Below are 19,129 nucleotides of genomic sequence, written 5' to 3'. Positions count from 1 at the left end.
GCTCCCTGCCCTCTCATTTGCCTTGTTTTTCCGTCTTCCTACTCTTCAGGTTTCCCGTCTCCCTCCTCCCCGCTTCCCAATCTCCCCGTTTCTCGCCTCCTCGTGCCCCCGTTTTCCCGTCTCCGCGTTTACCCGTCTTCTCGTTTTCTAGTTCTATCTCATCCGCACCCTGGAGATCTACATGTAAGCTTACATGTGATGTACGGCTACACCGACTTTCATCGAGATTCATGGGTGGCGGTCTCCATCGCATGAAGATGGCAACCCTTGATAAGATTATGAAGCGCGAATCTTAGAAGGGATTTTCGGGATAATGAAATGTTTGAGCCTTCAATGAACATGTAGGGAAGAAGGCACCCCGCGCGGTCGCGTCAGCATCCGTCCGGGGTTTCAAGCAATGCTCCCGACCATCGTCTAAAATGCCGCGAAAGGCCTCATGACAGAATATTCTCGAATCACTTGACATATCTTGTTTCGAGTGGATCGAGGATAATTTTCTATTCCAGAATCTAGGATTCCCGAACTCGGGCGCGGGGGTCTGCTGAGCGGGAGACATATCTGATGCTTCCAGAGAAGGCTATTTCTAGCTTCCTTTTTATTTCTAGAGCATGGCCCCCTCGCTAACCTATACTATACGCTACTGCTTGCTCACGAAACCGTTCAGTGGAATTACCGATTGTCGGCGGTCGAACCAGTTCTGTCATATGTCACACGATAGCAAATTGGATTTCGATTCCGTTCAAGTCGCCCAAGATAAACTCCGTAAAACTTCTATAAGACCAATCAACGATGACGCGGATACCAATCCGACTCTCGCAAAGCGAGCAGCCTACAAGAACACTTCGTCGACTCCTAGCATGAACGCAACCTATATACGCCGTCGAGCGAGATCATTCAACATAATATTCGGATTTCGGAGGTACTATTTAGACCGCTTCAACGATTTCCGGCCATCTTCCCGCCTAGAACCGCGCAGAAATCGACTCCAGGGACTGGAACACTCGCGAGGGAGCCTTATCCATGTAGCAAAATGCGTGTAATAAGAAATCGCTTTTTCCTCAAGACGCTCATTTATGATGAATTTCAACACAGATCTATGTTACACTTTAGCCGCACTTCAGAAAACGCGGACTCCACCGATGCCGTACCCAGCACTGTAGGCGATCGGAGCGGCGATGCGAGCGGCAAAGGGAGCCGCGGCATAGGTGTGAGCGACAGGGGCGGCGTAGGCAGCGGCATAACGGGCGACAATGGGGTTGTAGCTGTCGGTACGGGAGGTGATAGCAGAAGAAGAGACGACAGGAGCGGCGGCGTAGGTGTGGGCGACGGGAGCAGCGGCGTAGGTGTGAGTAACGGGAGCAGCGTAGGCGTGAGCTACGGGGGCAGCGGCGAGGACCGGCGCGGCGACGGCGGTGTAGCCGTCAGTACGTGAAGTGATAGCGGAAGATGAAACAACGGGGGCAGCGGCGTACGCGAGGGGAGCGTGAGCAACAGGGGCGGCAAGGTATCCACCCTGAGCAACGGCCACGGCGGCGGCGAGAGCGACGAACTTGAACATTTTGTTGTTGATGTTGTGTATTCACAGGGAATGTATTTTTTGTAGTGAAGCTCCCTTTTATATTTCGATGTTCAGCCTTTCTGGGAGGGGCCACGAGCTTTCCTTCTTCTCTCCAGAGAAACTTCTGTGATCTTCTGGACATTCGATCGAGCACTCGGGGCTCTTTCGCGGTGAGTCGCCACCCGTTTCTTCCAGCTGAGGAAAGGGTTCCTCTCAAGAGGTTTCGGGTGGTCTTCCGAAATAAGTTGATGATATGTCGGGGTATTGGATCCCTGGTTGGTTTTTCGATTTGGCGTGACGTAGTACTAAAAAGAGTATTCGCGGTCTGCCATATCGATAGATATACGATAATTTTCTGGTGGAGGTGGTCCTGGCCACATTCGAAATCAATCAATTGTAGGATCAGCTCGAAGACTAATGTAAGAGGGAAGTCGAATATCACCTCAATATCTTTATGTCAGTCTCTGTCGATTTTGCTCGATAGGCTGAATGAGCAGTGCTGGATCTTAGGTTGATATCGAATCATCGATGGTCTGTACACGGACAGGGCAAATGAGAACTACGGGCGGGACATGAGGTCAAACATTGCGTAGAGCAACGGAAAGTCCTTCTGAGCGGGCTGGTACTCGAAGGGTTCGCCAGGTATGAGACATTTCCCGTCATAGCACGAGCCAGGAGTCCCGATGTAGTTTAGCTGTAAAAAGAGACGTCGACGTGCGGGCGTTAGTTTGGCTGGGGCACTAGCACCGTGGGCGCTTCAAGACGACGACCGTGAAAGTCACAAATCCCTCCGAGCTCGATCGTATAGAACTAGGCGTCTTTTCATCTCATGATTCGGGAATGGTAAATAACGTGGAACCAGCTGAATCGTCCGCGGGAAGCACTGAAAATCGGGTGAATAAATCATGGGGTTCGGCTACCAACCTTGAGATAACATGGTCCACCATCTGGGATGGCGACGTCAGGCCTACCGTAGACGCAAAGAATGCTGCAATTCGTATCCCAATACGGCGTAGATGTACCACTGAGCTCTTTGATATCTGGGTACGTTTCTTGACAGATCCGGACCTGGCGTTTACAGTTGAGTGATATAGAAACATGATTCAATTCATTCAGATAGAAATTTCATTTATGGAATTCTGCAGCTCACCATGGTATCCCGGAAAGCTCTGTTAGCGATGGGTGCAGAGAATACCGTGCCCGCTTCGGGACTCAATCCCGTCTGCTCACTGTTTGCCCTCACAGACACCTCGGTGGTGGGCGACGGGATGGTGGTATTTGAATCCGTCGCTCCGGTCATTGAGGAATTGATTTTTTGCGGTCCAAACATCTCGATATTGTCTCGGTTGAGTGGTACACCGAGCACCCCAACTGCGTGAGTGAATGATGACATCATGTACACGCCGCGCTAATCTTCTTGAGTTCAGCAATCACCGTTTGAGCTGGATGGCTCGACGGAAACCTCTCCTCGTAGAGTCTGTTCGTGAGGATAGACTGAAATTGAGACTCACCGAGTACAAACAGGACGAGCAACACTGAGACCGCATGAAGCGGAACGTGAACCGCGCACATATCGGAGCGACTGGGATCTCCTGACTGTCAACGACTGTTCATTCAAGAGTCGGCGTAACTGAAGGGACTGTCGCTGCCGTCGGTAGAGCGGGATTTCCCAGTCGGTCCCTGGAAAGAGAACGCGTCATCCGGAAATGAAGCCTCATTACGGTCGTCATCTCACAATGGAGATACCAGCTCCTTCTAAATCGACGAAAAACGGAATTCTGGACTGCGCACTCGGTCCGCGCTTTACAAATTGCCAAAACACTCAAGCATGGATCGCCAGCCACATTAGCTTTTGAGCGCAGCGCTCCCCTATTGAGGTTCAGAGAGTAAAATTAGATGACGACCGCAGGGTGCCAGGAGGCATATCCGGTCCGTCAGATACACCAGGACATGGTATAGCTCGCCAATGAATGAATGGATTATTCGTAGGCCGCGTCCTGGCCTGCGAGACATGATTCTTCGAAATTTTGACTGGGTCAGATCAGACTAACTGATCGGACTGTCGATGAAAGCGAAGAATGATCAGAAGAGTGTGCCCTTCCTTTCGGACAACGGTTTTGCATTCTGACGGGGCCCGCTGTCCAATCGCGGGAGCTCCAGGAGGCCCTCGAATCGGGGGAAAAAATCAACGAATATTCCGAACTCCAGATGATCCAGGATCTCAAAAATTGCTTTTCAATATTTTTCAGTCGCTCTTTATTCGCTCGTCATAGTTTCTTTGACATTAAGCACTCCTGTTGAAGCTGAACTAGGATCTTTGAGACAGCGAGTGATGGATCGCATGAGGTGCCGGTACGGGGGCTCAGCGCCTTATGAATCGGACGTATTTCCGTGAAGGAAGCTCTTCAGCGATCATCGTACGCCAAAAGTGAAATTCATTTTTCTGGGATTTAGACGTGATATCCGAGAGGGTACCTAGATACATTCCAATTCGATCGTAAGTTGTCGAGCGTCACGAAAGAAGGACACCGCCCATTTGAAGCGATAGACGCAAGCCTTCGTTCCCGTCGTGATTAGTGCTGCTCAAGAGTCCGCTGCAATGAAACATCAGTAGGAGTTGGTTGACAGCGATTTTTTCCATAAAAACACCGGAATTCCATCTCATTATCGGAGCTCAGACATGTCGAAATGCTTCAGAATCATTGCTTACATCCATCCCTTCGAATCAACGGTTCGGAATCAGTCTTCCCTGAAGATAAATTATGCGCCCCAGAAAAAATTGGAGACGGTCAATGAATGGTTTCCAAAAAGGACGCGGGCGAGAAAATTAGAAAGCATTGACGTCGGAGAATTTCTGTTCCGCCTGTGGAGTGGGCTCTGAATGCGAGGAGCATTGTTGTCGTTGTTCCTCCTGGAGAATTCGGCTCTACTTTTTCGGCTCGGGACCAGCTCCGAAACTCGCTGCTGGCAGTCGGCCACCGGTTCGCCGCGGTTCAGGGACGTTCATATCGTGCCCGAGCAGCGTCTGTCCGAAATCGCAACGAGATCGAAACAAATGCCAGAAGAAACGAGTGAACGCCCTGACAGGGGAGGAAAGGTAGAAGAAAGATACAGCGATCAAACACCCCTCAGCCGTTCTCTCAGGAGTCCCACAGCGGCTTCGGAAACTGATAACCCATACGTTCGTTTTTTCGCCCTCACTGCCGCCTGCGCGGGGCTCAGGACGGTCACATCGCCGCCCCTTTTGCTCTCAGTCCCGACACCGCGTACGCTACCGCCCTAAACGTCCCTTCCTCTGCAATGGCAGGTCGTGCTGATGCCTAATGCGTACATCTCCATCGCTACCACCGCCCCTGCTGTCTACGGCTGTGTCGCCTTCCCCGTCCTTCTTCTCCCCACACTGACAGCTACAGTCCCGTAAGAGCCCTCCTACCGGAATCGCCGTTCCTTACGCTGCGCTGCCCCTATCACTCACGCCCATGCATGCCGCCCCAAAGGCTACCCCTCTCACATCCTCTACAGCGCAGGCCACGGTATCGGCGGACTATGCCTCCTCCAACCGACTTTGCAATACAAGTATCACTTCTTCTTGTGCAGTCTAGGTGAAGCACCTTTCCCTGAGTAAATCTCAGCCACGTCTTCCCAGTCCCACCAGCAAGTGGTTTGGAGACTTTAATGAGATAATGAATTGTGATTGCGCCGGCCCAGCTCCCCGAGATTTTCGATATCTCAGCGTCAGGATCATACTCATATTGTCAAGAGCGGTCGCAGTAGCGCACCGGCAGAGTCAGCATCGTCCCTCCTCTCGATACGTATCGGAATAACAGGTTCCCAGGGGAGAGGGGAGCTATGGGCTGCGTGGAACGGGTATCTCGTCGCGGATTAGGAAGCTCGAAGGTTCCGGCTACGATTCTCCATATGGACATGAGTGCTCGTTGGACGTTTCTTCTCATTTTTAAACGGAATCCTGTTTGTGAAGAATCGTATCATTCAGACACAAGCTTCATCCTGGCGAAATCCCCGGATTTTTCTGTAGATCGTCAATGAGTGAGCAGCCCTCACGTTCCGGAATGGCAGTGCTTGGAACCGGGGACGCTATCCCGGCTCGAAATCTGATTGATTGCGCTCAGGACAGAACAATCCTGCTGGAATTCTCATCAGAACGAGCGTCTACGGGGCCGAAGGACGCAGAAAGTTTTTTCCCGCTTCAAAGATGACATCCACTGCGAAATAATTCAGAATTTGTTCTCGATATATGTACATGTCGCGCTGTAATGATTCTTCGTCAAACTTTCGCGTGATTTCTGACGCTGCTCTTCGGCAGAGCCAGTAGCACGCAGAAGGCCGTTACTTATCGACGTCATAACGGAAAACGGGCATGGCGGCACGACGCTTGAGACCTCCTGGAATGGCGCCAGTTGAAGACGGATCGCAGGGGATACAAGAGAAAGTGCGACCCGAAGAACACCCACCGATTGAGAAGAGCTTCCGATTATTCGTCACGAGTCCTTGGCTGCGGGCGAGCTTTCCGAGCTCTCATGCCATCGGCCGAATCGGAAATCTCATCACAGCTCACCTGGAGCATTCGAGCATCGAATGTGATCTCTGAGGCATGCTCCTTTGACAGTCGGTCCCTATCTCAGGACGGGTTCTTCCGGGGAGAACAAATAAGAATTCATTGGGAAATTCCGAGGTGAAGGACAAGCCGAGAGAACAGAAAGCCCTTCCGAGCGGGTCTGCGCAGCTTCCTCTAAAGGAGCAACTAAGCGTTCGAGTTACGTGTCAGTTGAAAACGCAGCCGGATTCCGGAGGCGCCAGGTGACCATGAAGCATTTCCTCCCTGATCTGATAATCGGTCAATATTCCCTGAAGAGATCTCAAGTATAGCAGACCTCCATTAGGAGCCTCCATTTCGGGATTAATGAAGGTTTCCGCGTCTCTTGCTGAGGGAGCATAGAGACCTTTAGGATTTCGATTCTTTTCCTGGGGTTGGAAAGATCCGCGGTGGAAGGATACGAAGCCGGTGACATGGAAAGGATGATTTGTGGCAGCCCAAAAAGCAAACTGACCCTGCGCGCCAGCGGAAGTTCCGCGAGTACCGACCGGAAGGCTTCGAGAATTCATTTCGACTGATCTGCTCTGAAGGAACTTGAGCCACAGAAACACAGATACAAATCCCTTGATATTCTCACACCGCCCACACTCCATGAATTCCATTCATTATTACTTCGCCCTTCACTTGTCGGGTGTCTGGAGCTCAAATCTATAGCAGAATGAGTTTTTCGGGGACATTAGATTGATTCCATTCACCTCTCGCAAGACATTCCGACAATCTGAAAAACCCGGTTGATTCGCCGTATGAACGATCCACCTGAAAAAGCTTCAGTTACAGATGAGAGTCTATGCGGCGGCGATGAAGGAGGTAGAGAAGCCTATCGAGCGCAACTGATGTCCCTGTCAAGCTCTGGAGAACCTAATCATTATAAACGGGAGACCTCCGACTTCCAGGAAACCGACCTCGAATCTCTCCATGCGGGAGGGATGTGCTCCCTCTGCGGCCCTTCAGCGGCTGGAACAATGTCGATCTCACAAGCGGAGCGTGTGAATGTGCACCTTTCCGCCTGATCACCCGCATATTCCTTTTTTGCGATCTCCACTTGATTCATTCGGGCATGCGATACAAGCAACACCGCACGACTTTTGTTCTGGGCTGTCCATCCGACTGTGATGATGCCGGCAGAAACTATCTTCATCCCTCTAGAGGCGGCGGGGATGTGTGACAGTCTGGAAGCGGAGCATCCGTGAGGAGCGAATCCGTTCCGCCCTGGAACACTTTTCCCTGCTTCCCGATGGTATCCTCAAGGGCATGTCGCAGTGAGCATGTGGAGTGCATCGAGCTTCTCGGGGGAGATCAGAATGAAAGAGACACTCGTCATATGAACAAATCGAGGAGTTCACAGTGGATCGAGGGTCCGCTCACTGAAATAGCAGCAGCTGGAGAGCTAAAGAAGAATCGCAGTCTTCAATTTCGCTTCACTCGCACTTCTGTATCGGAGCTTGTCTTCCTTGGTGCGCGGCGCTCCTCCGGGGTTATGCATCATTCGGCACCATTCCTAATCAACTAGAACTAGATGTTCTGCTTCTTCCATGTGCCCTGTATCTCGAGGAACCAGTGGGGATCATGTACGAGGCGAACCTTGAATACTACGCTTCCCTTCATGGCGCTATTTTCCCTCGGGTGGAGCCAGGATTAGAAATACGTCATCCGGGTCGCGCTCTGTCAGGATTATTCTCTAGAAAACAAATCGGAGGGAAACTCCGCTGTGATCTGCGGCGCCGAGTACCTAGCATGAGACATGTGAAGTCTGATCGATCACGAAATCACATCCAAAACCTCCGTTTTCATGTGTTGACCGTGTACAGGAAATCATCTTGTGGAGAAAATCCTCTCATTGTCGGCGATTCGCACCGGCTCATCCAGATCTCAAGGGTCAAACTAACCTCGCGAAGTCGAGTCAATTCGGCTTGTTATTGTTCCTGATGATTCAGAAGCGGAGGGTCACAAGCCGGTATTAGGGAGGAGTTGGTGGCCCCAATTGGAAAAACATCGCCCGTTCCCTCTAGCAGGCTCGAAATCGCTGAACAGAAGGGGCAGAAATCCACCAAGTAAAGCTGATTTGGAGTTTTTGCTCGATAACTCTTGGATGGTTCCATGCGAAGACTTTGCGAGCTTTGTTCATTCCGTCCGGGTACACCCCACTGCAGGATTTGAGAGATTGGCGCCCTTTCTCCCCTTATTATGCATTGCGCTCTCCTGCCTACCCTCTGTCCTGCTTGCTGGCTGGCTGTCTGCCTTCCTTCCTTCCTGCTGCTGCCGTCCTCTCTGCTCTGTTGACTGAGCTCGAGCTGGTTATGCGGGCGCCGCCCTCGACTCTTTCGACGCTCTGGCGAGGTGGAGGTTCCACCTCTGGCGCGTCGAAAGTCGAAGATGGGATGGTGCCGCCCACCGCGACCTCCCACCCTGCCGTGAAGGAACAGAGCTCACTACGTCTCTGAGGTGACACAGAGGTCGTCTGAGCGATCTCCGATCATCAGCCTCTGGCAACAGCGGACAATCGTTACCAGAATTAACGTCGCCGTTTTTCGGAGCCCTGAAACGATCGAGGTCCTTCAGTTCCGCACCATGAGTTCACCCGATGCCTCCCCGGACAGGATGGCGAGATCTCCAGGATCAAGTGAGTACCACTCCGACTAGGGTAGATCCCCATTAAGCAATCCGGGGCTGAACTGGGGAGTTCTCCGACTTCTCTGACTTACCGACGCGACGTAGGCTTCCCCATAGATAGGAAAATCAATGGAACTCGTCATAGATACTGATGAATGATACTCATAAACCCCATTTCCTCGAGCGTTGGAAAGTTCCGTGGGAGCATCGGGCATATTTGTGGATCCTTGAAGGTAGTGAACGGCGCACAGAATCCCGCAGATCTTTATGAGACAAGACGAATCAGTCTGAACATCAGCTCTGTCCCAGTGTACCCACGGAAATCGCGGATGAGCCCCGGGCGAAAAATCGAAAGTCCCCGTCGTGTACACATCCAGTCCGCCCCTACCGATGGATGACTAACAGTTGATGCCGTCCATCTGTCCCGGAAATCCCGTGCGCGCATTTCCACCAAAAACGTCGAGAGGCAACATGTTCCACCGAGCGGATCGAATACGGTCGACCCAGTCAAATCGATTATTTGCAGTCACAACCTCAGGAGCTCGCTAGACTGTTCTCGCCGTATTAGATGCTCGTTGAGCTCGAAATTTTTTTCGGACTGCATGGAATACGGATTTGATCTCTCACTGGGATTAATCGAGTGTCTTTTGCGCGCGAGGTGTCTGAAAAAAAGTAAGCTGCGCCCTTCTCGGGGTAATCGGTGAAACGTACATCAAGGATGCCAGATACATACGTACAAATACGGTAGATATCGTCGACGAGGAGAGCTCGCTGAGCGTGGAGCGCCCGCCTCGAGATTCCCAAACTTCAGGAACCGTTACTTTCACGCGGACATTCCTGCGGCTATGTTCCGAGTGTATGCAGTATCTCGATCCCCGTTGCTGTCGGGAGGAGAGTGAATTTCGGTGCTCCAGTGGCGCCGTCGGCATATGTTGCGGGAGTGGTATCACTGGAAAAGGATCCACCTGGATGGGGCCGGGTATACCGGCCATGGAAGCCAAGAAAGCGATCGTTGATTCCATCGTGAAGAGGGCGATGCGGGACTTCCTACGGAGTTTTTGGGTAACTCCTCGGAAATGAGTTCTATGGGGCCAACACTCCGAACCCTCCTCTGTGGATCGAAGACCTCCTCACTGAATCATCGCCGTTCATAGGCAGTATCCATTCTTAACCACCCGAGTCGCAGGGCACGGCGCAGCAGCCCGAGTACACGGAAGTGGTCCAATCGGTGTGCGTCACAAAGGTTCCCACCATTTCCGATAGGAAAGAAATCCTTCGCATCGGATTCGAGAATTGATCCCCTCCCTCGTATACTGGGAGGTCTGACGGAGGGATCGGGAAACGAGCAGAGAACTGTTGAGCTTGAGCCGCATTTTCACGTCACGGCAGACGAAGGATTCCATTCAGATGGAAACCTCGGTGCGATTCGTTTGCGCGCCCTCGTGAGCTTCGTAACGAGCCGCCGGCGAGAGGCAGCAGCGTCGTGTGAAAGCTTTTCGAGTCAAGTTCGACCAGCTCAAAACAAGTTAATCTCGAAGTGTCGACTAGTTTGGAAAGTACGGATTCGGGGATGCGGGAAAATTCCGCAGGAGCTGCGCATGAAGAACATCGGAGCGGTGAGAGGAGAGTTGCGATGACGGCTACACGGAATCACCTCCAGAGGTGTGCGACAGGAGAGTTCTGCTCCCGCGGACGAATCCGCCAACAGCCGGGGTCGGGTTGCACCTGTACGGGGAGACCAAGCATCGCTTATGGGCCCCTCCCCATGGATTGAAGTCTCGCGAAGGAAGCGTTACGTCTCTGAGTCCGGCGAAAGGTTCCGAGACCAATTGAACAGTGGCTCTGAACTCGAGGGACACGAGATTTCGTTTCGCTCATCGGAACTCGCTATGCCCATCGATTGGAATGAAGTTGACGCCCTATGCTGGCCTCGAATCTCCTGCTCAGACGCCCGAACGCGGGACGCGAAAGGTGACTTGCGTCGACGCGAGTACCATTTTGCGTATGCCTCGAAAGAATTAATTCCACTCAGAGATCACAGGAACTTCTCGGACCCCCTGCCGCCCATGATGGATCTCGAGGTGGGCTATTCTTCGCCCCACGAATACAGGGGAGTCACACGATCATAATTCGAGCGTGTTGCTCTGCAAACCATATTCCGCTATACTGCGCCTTGATTCTAGATAATTGCACTTTGGCAGGGCCCGCATCCCCTCGATACGCAGAGCGGCATCTGACGAACTCCACGCGATTCCAGCTTGAACGGGGAGCAGGATGAGCTCCTCGGATTTCGAGATCCATTCGCGAAGGAAGGGGAGAAGCTTTCGGTGTTCAGGTGCGAGCCGATCGGGAGAGTCTCTGCCCAGCTGCGTCACTGCCTGAGGTTTCACTCTCAAGCAGCTTCAGCGTAGCAGTATGCAGATCTTCCCGGAGAGGGTCGTTTGAGAGACGAGAGTCAGTCGGTGGGCCGTCGCTCTCGGAAGGGAGAAAATCAGGATCCGAGACGCAGGAAGGGAAAAACCTCTCCAGCGACTGAATCAAAATCTCCAGCAGTGGGTATGCCGTACGGACCAGGATGTCGGAGGTGAGCCACGCGCTGGCAGAGAACTTCCTTTTCGAGCTTCACGTGATTCGCGACTCCCCGTAGGCTTCTCGAATCTCGACTGGAGGAGCTGGCATCGTCCGGCGAAAATTGCAGCGAATCATCGCAAACAGCTGTTCGGGTCCGGACTCCGGAAGCGTCGATATCGGAGTTTGAACTATTCATGGTGCAGGCGTTCGGCTCTTGTATCGGAATCGTCGAGAATTATTTCCGAAGTTTGGCTCTTAATTCTGTCAAATTATCGTACGCTCTGAGGAGAAGAAGGAGCAGAAGAATCTCAGACTCAGCAAATTGATTCCGATTGAAAGTGTATCATCATCTGCTCCAGCGTGTGACGGTCACGTGTCGACCGCTGCGGAGCAGTCAGTCACTCACTCACTCTGTCGTCAAGCCGACAGTTTTCGCAGAGCGTGTCGCGGCAGAAGGTGTGGGAGCCGCTCGCAATTAAAGTAAAATATCTCCAAACAGTTTGCTCGGTGCTGTCGAGTGCGGCGGCAACAGCACGTGACACCTGACCATGGGCGCCGTTCCCCCGCTTACCATGCCGGGACCGGTTCGCAATCATGGCTGTCAAGCTTCAGCTACCCAGCATCTGGATGAGTCTTCTCGAGCTCCCGTTGAGAACGTCTGGAATTGAACGAGGATCGTGGCGCGCATTTAAATTCTTCGGTAATAGGCGACAATCGAAGGAGCTGGCCGGCAGAGAACTACGACGATATGGAAAAGTGAGGGGACCCAACATCCTCCCGTCGGTGAATCACGAGTGAGCTTACGACGACGGACGTTGTTTGGAAAGACGCTGCTCACACCATTCAGAGCAGCGAATTGCGGTTGGCTTGCTGCATGAACAACACCGATTGCAAAAGCTGCACTTACGCAACCGTGGGCGGATCGCGTGGGAGCGCCGACTCTTACATAAACGGCTGAGCTCCGAGTCGGGATGACGTGTCTCCTAGGTTCAATTCCATCTCAGGGGTCGGATACACACGAGTCGAGAGTGTCACTGGAGATTTAGAAATCCTCGCAGACTAAGATCTCACATCTGCGCCTCCTCCACCGCGGTCGCTGCCGCCGCCATCACCGTCGAATGTCCTCCTATCGGGAGTGTCTCCGACGATGCGAGCCGCTCGAGCTTCGAGGCTGGTTGGCTGAGTGACTGACTGAGCCGCGAAAGCTTCTTCCGGCAGAGTTGTGACACCTGATACATCGGATTGTTTTGGACGGAGAACGTCTCCGGCACGCAAATCGATCCTTCGGCTCAGACTTTCAGTATTCCTGTCAGATATTTGCTCGGGAGGACTTCTCCCCGACAGACTGATTGTGACGTCTCGGCTGAAGATGCAAAACCGAATCCTGCGCGGTCGAACAGCCGCGTGAATGCAGTTGTATGAGTTGTGACGGTCATTTTAAAGCCGTTGCGAATCTATCGTCGGCGCTCATGTTTATTCGTTTACCATGATTGCTTGCTTCTTCCGATATGAACCGAGAAGCTATGAGTGCATCAGACATTTAACCTCGTCTATATAACACCCTGTTTGGGGTCTAGCAAGTCTGCCCACCATCAACACCACAGCGTGCAAGTAAAGTCGGAACCGAGCTCTTGCAGGCAATCCAAGTCGACTAACAGGCAAATCCCGAGCGAGCGAGCAAAGCTGCGAGTGGGGAGCCAAGCCAAATAAAAATTCAATCAGTCAGAGTGGCAGCAAGCGGGCTTGTGCCGCCGCTTGTGGTGCTGGTGGTTGAGGCTGAAGGCACACTCCCCCAAACGAAGACGACGACGACGACGACGACGAGGAACAGCGGTGTAGCTCTTTCGCCTCGCTCGCTGGGTCCTCTGCCTGCGCCAGTCACTCCTCCGCTCGCTCTGTCGATCACTGAAGAATCGGAGGGTCGGAGTCCCAACATGCACTGCACGGGGCTCGAGAAGAGGAAGGAAGATGACGAGAGAAGTCAGGATTATCGTAACGATACTTTAATGCTATGGGATTCACCCGGGATTCTTCGCTGAACCATGGATAGTAGGATGAGCCTACTATGCAAAACGAGCATGATCAAGCGTAAGACCGACACCTGACCCGGCAGGTGTTGGTCCTTTGGTTGGTGTTGGTGCTACGGTGTTCAAGAAGCGCTAGCCGAGATTTATTCCGACATCAATTGCTTGTCGCTGTCCCGCTGTCACGAGGGGATCTTTAATTCCTCCTGAGCCAGCAGTATGGAAGTTTCCCGAGACAGTCGCTTTAGTTCTACTTCGAAAACAAAGGCGGGGAATTCATTACCACTGAAGATGACCTCGGTCCCGTTTCGAATGACGTGGCAGGATGATCCCCGGCGAGATTCATCCTCGAGCGACTTATTCCGTTTCGCTGCAATGGCTGGAGTATGTTCTGAGCGGCCGCCACTCGTGACTAATACAGATTTCCATGACAAGAATCGACGAAATGTGATTTGGAACGACCCGGCACAATGCAACGCAGAGAAAAGACTCCGGGGCTCCGACGCGGGCGGGCGGCCGGGCAGGCAGCCAACAAGCACTAAGGCAGTCGGCCTTTGTCAGACACTAAGTGGCCCCAAATATATATTAGAATAACAATGTCCATGCCCCTTTGCCTGCTGGAACACTGGCGGACCGCTCAAGCAGCAGCGTTCGCGACTCGAGAGTGTCCACGTTCGTATAGCGGAGCCAGGTGACAAATCAGGTTAAAGGGTCACACTTCGTTACCAAAATGAGCTTCACCGAGGACGAGACAATCGACATGTACCAGCACACCATCACTGGCAGCAATAGCAGCGAACGAAATCTATGGGACCACAGATTCGAGTATCTCTCGAGTTCACGTCGCTCTCGAATCGGAAGAGAATCCCGTGGTTAGGAATGAAACACATTTTGCTCGGTGAGAGCCCCCTCGTCTTCGTATTGCTCGGTATTGGCGGTTTAGCTGGTCCGATCAGTGCTGAGAGCGGATTGATTGAAGCATTGCATGAGCTATGAATTGATGCGAAATTTCTGCTTCGCTCAGTTTTCAATTCCTGCCGACCTCAGGTCAGACCACCAAAAATGCTCCGACGACTGAGGAGCCTGCCCATACAGAAGCTATCGGCCTAAACACTCGGTCGGTCAGAGCTCATCTTGCAGCAGCTTATCATATCTAGAGAGGGATAAATCGAGGATGGTCTCGAGATCGAGAGAAACAATCCTAAACGATGCCTTGATACGCTTCTTTGAGGAGAGAGCTAGCGAGGAACATGGTCTCATTGTCTTGAGATGAAGTTCAGCAACGCGGATAATCCCGCGGCAGGGTGCTTGAGCCTATGACAGGTGGTGCCAATAGAAATCTGATCGCTACTCCAGTCGAGCACTCGTACTGCTAGGTTGAACATAGGCGAGTATAACATGATTTCCCACCAAATCGTGTTTGAAGCTCACTGCAAATTGTCAATGAGGAGGAATTCTAGGAGATTTTACCCCCATAGTGGAAGAGGAGAGATATTGTTCATGAGATCCGAACATGTTTCTCTTCCGGGACGCCTGATATTGTTCCGCTCCTTGAAGTTGCGACGATCGAGTCATCCAGGTAAACTTGAGATGGTTCGCGGCTCCTGGCCGAGCCGGATCCTATCGTCGGTGGGCTCTGCTCCTACATCGAGCATCACACCGACGCCGGTCGTCTAGCGTTCTCGGCATTCCTGTAGGGGTATTCCGGATATGGATCCTGTCAGCGAATTTGCGGGACCCGAGACGAATTTTTTCTCTACCGGAAATACCGAGAGGCAGCATCGAATGGGGAGCTTACCAGAAATGGCGCCGTCCCCGGCTCGAGTGGGGTCATTCTCCGATTCCTCAGTGACCAAATTAATCGCGAGGCACTATGGCTTCAGATTACACTCTGTAGGGTAGCGAGTCTCGTCGAGATATTTGTATTCCACCTGATTTCTGGCTTTAGTTCAGGCTTCCTGGTCATCTAGTTTGCAGTTTTTCCGGAAATGGAGTGTCTAATCAGAGTGTCTAAATCATCTCAGTCAGCTCTTTGTCGTGCCGAATGTCCCGAAGTCTGGCTCTTCCTTCGCAATGACGGAAAGTCTGCAGGTAATCCCGATTTCTGTTTGCGCCGGCTTCCCTCGCTCGCAACGAACGAATCCCAGCCGAGATACCGCTCGACCGCTTCTCCACATGCGAACATCGTATCCATGGAAAATCGAGCCGAGGGATATCAGAGCTTACCCGGCGGCGGCGCGTACTTTCGGTTCGATCCAGGCCGATAATTGGAGCCTCTTATGTTCATTCGCTGCCGAATATTCGCTCATGAGAGGGCCATCGTCCATCGGATTCTCATCCAACGAGGGTAGACAACGGAATATGAATGTTTGAAACGAGTTCTTGTTTATATTAAGAAGAAACGTTTGAACAAACCCGCTGGAAGTCGGGGAGTCGTTCTCCTCTTCAATCGTTACTTTTGTCGCAACGCCACCACCGCCGCCGCGACCGGGACTCAGGAGCGGGCTCTTTGTGGGCGGGAGCTGTAGTTCCCGCCCACCTAATCGATGACAGACTTGCCGGAGGAAAAAGCTGAATTTTGCCCCATTGTCGATGGGAGAGGAGCAAGAGGAAAAGTGAGCGAAGCAAACCAAGCAACCAAGGAGAGAACAAGCCCTCACGAAGAGGAAATCTCGATTCCTGGGAGCTTTTGGCTTCCCTGAACGATTTCTCTTGGAAAACTCCAACAGAGGTACTCCCGTTATTCGGGCTCCGCGCGTGTTTTCGCTCCAGAACTCGTTTTATAAATGGTTTCGGGAGCTCGTGTTTGAGCGTACGAGCCTCGGAGGGGGTCCACTTTGTCATGAAATTCTCGGTATCTATAGTCGCATCGATCCCCGCGATCTGCTGAACTAATGAATCGAATAAATAATAATAAATAGAATCCGCAAGAGCGGAGACCGACGACAACATCGACCAGAATATCGCCTTTGGTGATTTTTCCCTGTCGCCGGACGATGAGGGAAACGCTAGAATAAGACTACCGCAATCGAATCTGTCCTTATTCGAGAGTCAGAAAGTCAAATTGTCCGAAAAGGAAGTCGAATCATCATACGACGTTCAGAGCTGAAATCAGGCGTCCATGTCCCTAGGCCCCGGAAGCTCAAGAACGGACCGCGGAGCGAGTTCCACTCCGCTCTTGAAGTCCCTCAATGTCTTCTGATCTCGCATCGAGGAGTTGAGGAGATTTCATTATGATCAAGTCCGATTTCTGACCTCCCTGGAGAATGTGCAGGGACCGACTCCCTGATCGTGTCTCCGAGGGAACGTTTGCAGCGAACGTATAGAGTCGAGCCCGACCGATTCGAACTCTTCATCGGTAGTTTCATTTTCTGATCAAAGACACAGCCACAGGATTGCGGAACTAGAACATTTGACCAGAGATTCCACATTCCGAGTAGTTCAAAGCTGATGAGGTCCGCTCACAAAATATATGTTTGCCTTCTCTGAGGCAATCCCTTCTCTCGCCGAACTGAGAATCTGAACTCATAGTACGCGAGGCGAGGTCCGATCACCGGGAGGACTATGCTGCTCTACTCTGTGTGATTCTCCACAAGCCTGGAAGAGAAACAACGCAGCAATTATTCCAAACCCTCTCATTCTCTCCACACGCAAAAAGCGAACGTTCAACACTGAAACCCGGGAGGGAAGACACCGGAGGGACCGGTGGTTCTCCTTCCGATACGACTATCTGGTCCTCGTTTCCCCTAAAGTAGGATGTGCTTCTTCAAATTCCAGAGAACTCAGGTGACCTGGATTTATCAATGTGTCGCGATGAGACGAGAGAATCCCCTCCTCTGGGTGATCCGTTCGCCGCGGCCCAGCAATACATCTCTGTGCAAAGTTATTGTGCCGAGCTATACGATCAGAAACTTGCAGATCTCAAATATGAGAGCCGCGGAAGGGGCAAAGAGCGACTCAACGGCATGCTGACCTGTGTAGTGTGCGGCGACACTTCTTCTGGAAAACACTATGGTGAGTCTCCTCGAAATCGAATGGCGAGGAGCGAAACGTTCCAGTCCATCAGAGAATGAGAGGAACGCGAAAAACTAGCAGTGAGAATTTCTTCAGGGATCCTCGCCTGCAACGGTTGTTCGGGATTCTTCAAACGCTCCGTGCGACGCAAACTCATATACAGATGCCAGGCCGGCACGGGACGCTGTGTGATAGACAAGGCGCACAGAAACCAGTGCCAGGCTTGTCGACTCAAGAAATGCCTGCAAATGGGAATGAACAAAGATGGTAAGCTCATTCTCTCGCCAGTAGAGGTATACGTTCCTGTCGACGAAAATACGGGATGTCTCTGAATGCAGATGGGGAAAGAAACGTCATTCATTCCTATAGCTGTACAGAACGAGCGTCAACCCCGAAACACAGCGACGATCCGCCCTCAGGATGTTCTGAACTCGGCTGTCTCGGTGTCCTCGTCGGATCAGATCGTCAACCTGAACACAGCAGTCGGCATTTGTCCAGACCTCGCCCAATTCAAATTTGGACAGAGTCCGCCGTCCAGTAGTCAGAGAGACATCAACGTAGCTGATGATAACCTAAGTCAAAACAGTCACAAAGGTAAATCAGAGCGCAATCTTTATCGGATCGTTCCAGCTCGGGACATACCGGCTGCCTCGGCTTGTGAATCGGGGGAAGTCCCACAATGGTCGGCATGTTGACGTAATCCTTGTTTACTCACTCGTATTCGTCGTCCTCCCTCAGAACAAGACCAAGGCTCCGGCTCGGGCTCTTCGTCAAAAGATTGCGCTTCTCCAATGCCGCTGCCATCTCCATCGCCCACCAGACCAACCTCTTCATCATCGGGCTTAGTTCCCCCTCTTACGAATCTCCCGCTTTTGTTCGGTATGAGTCCATCGGCCACGTTGCCTAATCCATTCATGTACTCAACGCAGGAGAGCATTTACGAAACATCGGCTCGTTTGCTCTTCATGGCGATAAAATGGGCTAGGAATCTTCCGTCGTTCGCGAACCTTCCCTTCCGAGACCAGGTAAGTGCGCGTTGGAAACCTCCGCCGATAACCTCGACGCATGATCGGCAGCTCGCGAGCCGTTCGTGACTCGTGACTAGTGAGGAACCTTACCTCCAACAGGTGATTTTACTGGAAGAAACGTGGTCGGAACTCTTTGTTCTTTGTGCCATTCAATGGTGTCTGCCGCTAGACAGCTCTACTTCTACTCATCCCTCGATCCATCCACTTTTCGATATTAACGAACACATGTCCACTTCGGCTACTCTGAAAGGGAATCTCGGTTTATTGAATTCAATCAAGCAGCTCCAGGAGATCCTGAGCAAGTTCCGATCTGTATGCGTGGATCCTGCGGAGTTCGCTTGCCTGAAAGCTATTATCCTGTTCCGCGCCGACGCTAGGGGACTCAAGGTAAAGGACGATTTTCCGGGGCGCAGCTCACCGCAGCGGAACAACCGTAGATTAACAACTCTCGACGGAAGCTCGTTTCATGAGACACTCCCGATTCCAGGACTGTCATCACGTAGAGGCTCTTCAGGACCAGGCCCAGTTGATGCTGCAGCAACATGTGCGCTCTCAACATCCGACTCACCCAGTTCGATTCGGACGACTCCTTCTGATGTTACCCTCTCTGCGAACAGTGTCTTCGGACAAGATAGAATCTCTTTTCTTCCAGAAAATCATCGGATCCACTCCCATGGAGAAACTTTTGTGTGATATGTTCAAGTGCTAG

At 52.0% G+C, this 19,129-nt stretch overlaps 2 protein-coding genes across 2 annotated transcripts; one reads left to right on the top strand and one right to left on the bottom strand.

Moving 5' to 3' along the window:
* Nucleotides 1–1,117: 1,117 nt before the first annotated feature.
* On the bottom strand, nucleotides 1,118–1,558 carry LOC100900963 (cuticle protein 16.5). The gene has a single exon (XM_003739819.3). The coding sequence runs from the start codon at nucleotides 1,556–1,558 to the stop codon at nucleotides 1,118–1,120; it is 441 nt and encodes a 146-aa protein (XP_003739867.1).
* A 15,748-nt stretch (nucleotides 1,559–17,306) lies between these two features.
* On the top strand, nucleotides 17,307–19,129 carry LOC100900814 (photoreceptor-specific nuclear receptor-like). The gene is made up of 6 exons (XM_018638107.1): nucleotides 17,307–17,392; nucleotides 17,489–17,659; nucleotides 17,762–17,843; nucleotides 18,327–18,417; nucleotides 18,520–18,807; nucleotides 18,908–19,129. The coding sequence occupies exons 1-6, from the start codon at nucleotides 17,344–17,346 to the stop codon at nucleotides 19,127–19,129; spliced, it is 903 nt and encodes a 300-aa protein (XP_018493623.1). The 5' UTR covers nucleotides 17,307–17,343.

Source organism: Galendromus occidentalis, unplaced genomic scaffold (assembly GCF_000255335.2).
Source record: "Galendromus occidentalis unplaced genomic scaffold, Mocc_1.1 scf7180000076583, whole genome shotgun sequence".
Classification (NCBI taxonomy): Eukaryota; Metazoa; Arthropoda; class Arachnida; order Mesostigmata; family Phytoseiidae; genus Galendromus; species Galendromus occidentalis.
This window is presented reverse-complemented; position numbering and strand designations above follow the sequence as displayed.

What these genes read in the sequence shown, in the direction of transcription:
- LOC100900963 (XM_003739819.3), bottom strand. Translation starts at nt 1,558, where the DNA reads ATGTTCAAGTTCGTCGCTCTCGCCGCCGCCGTGGCCGTTGCTCAGGGT.
- LOC100900814 (XM_018638107.1), top strand. Translation starts at nt 17,344, where the DNA reads ATGCTGACCTGTGTAGTGTGCGGCGACACTTCTTCTGGAAAACACTAT. An exon ending in AATGGGAATGAACAAAGATG is followed by an intron (nt 17,660 to 17,761) that starts GTAAGCTCATTC and finishes TCATTCCTATAG; the next exon opens with CTGTACAGAACGAGCGTCAA. An exon ending in TCGGCTGTCTCGGTGTCCTC is followed by an intron (nt 17,844 to 18,326) that starts GTCGGATCAGAT and finishes AACGCAGGAGAG; the next exon opens with CATTTACGAAACATCGGCTC.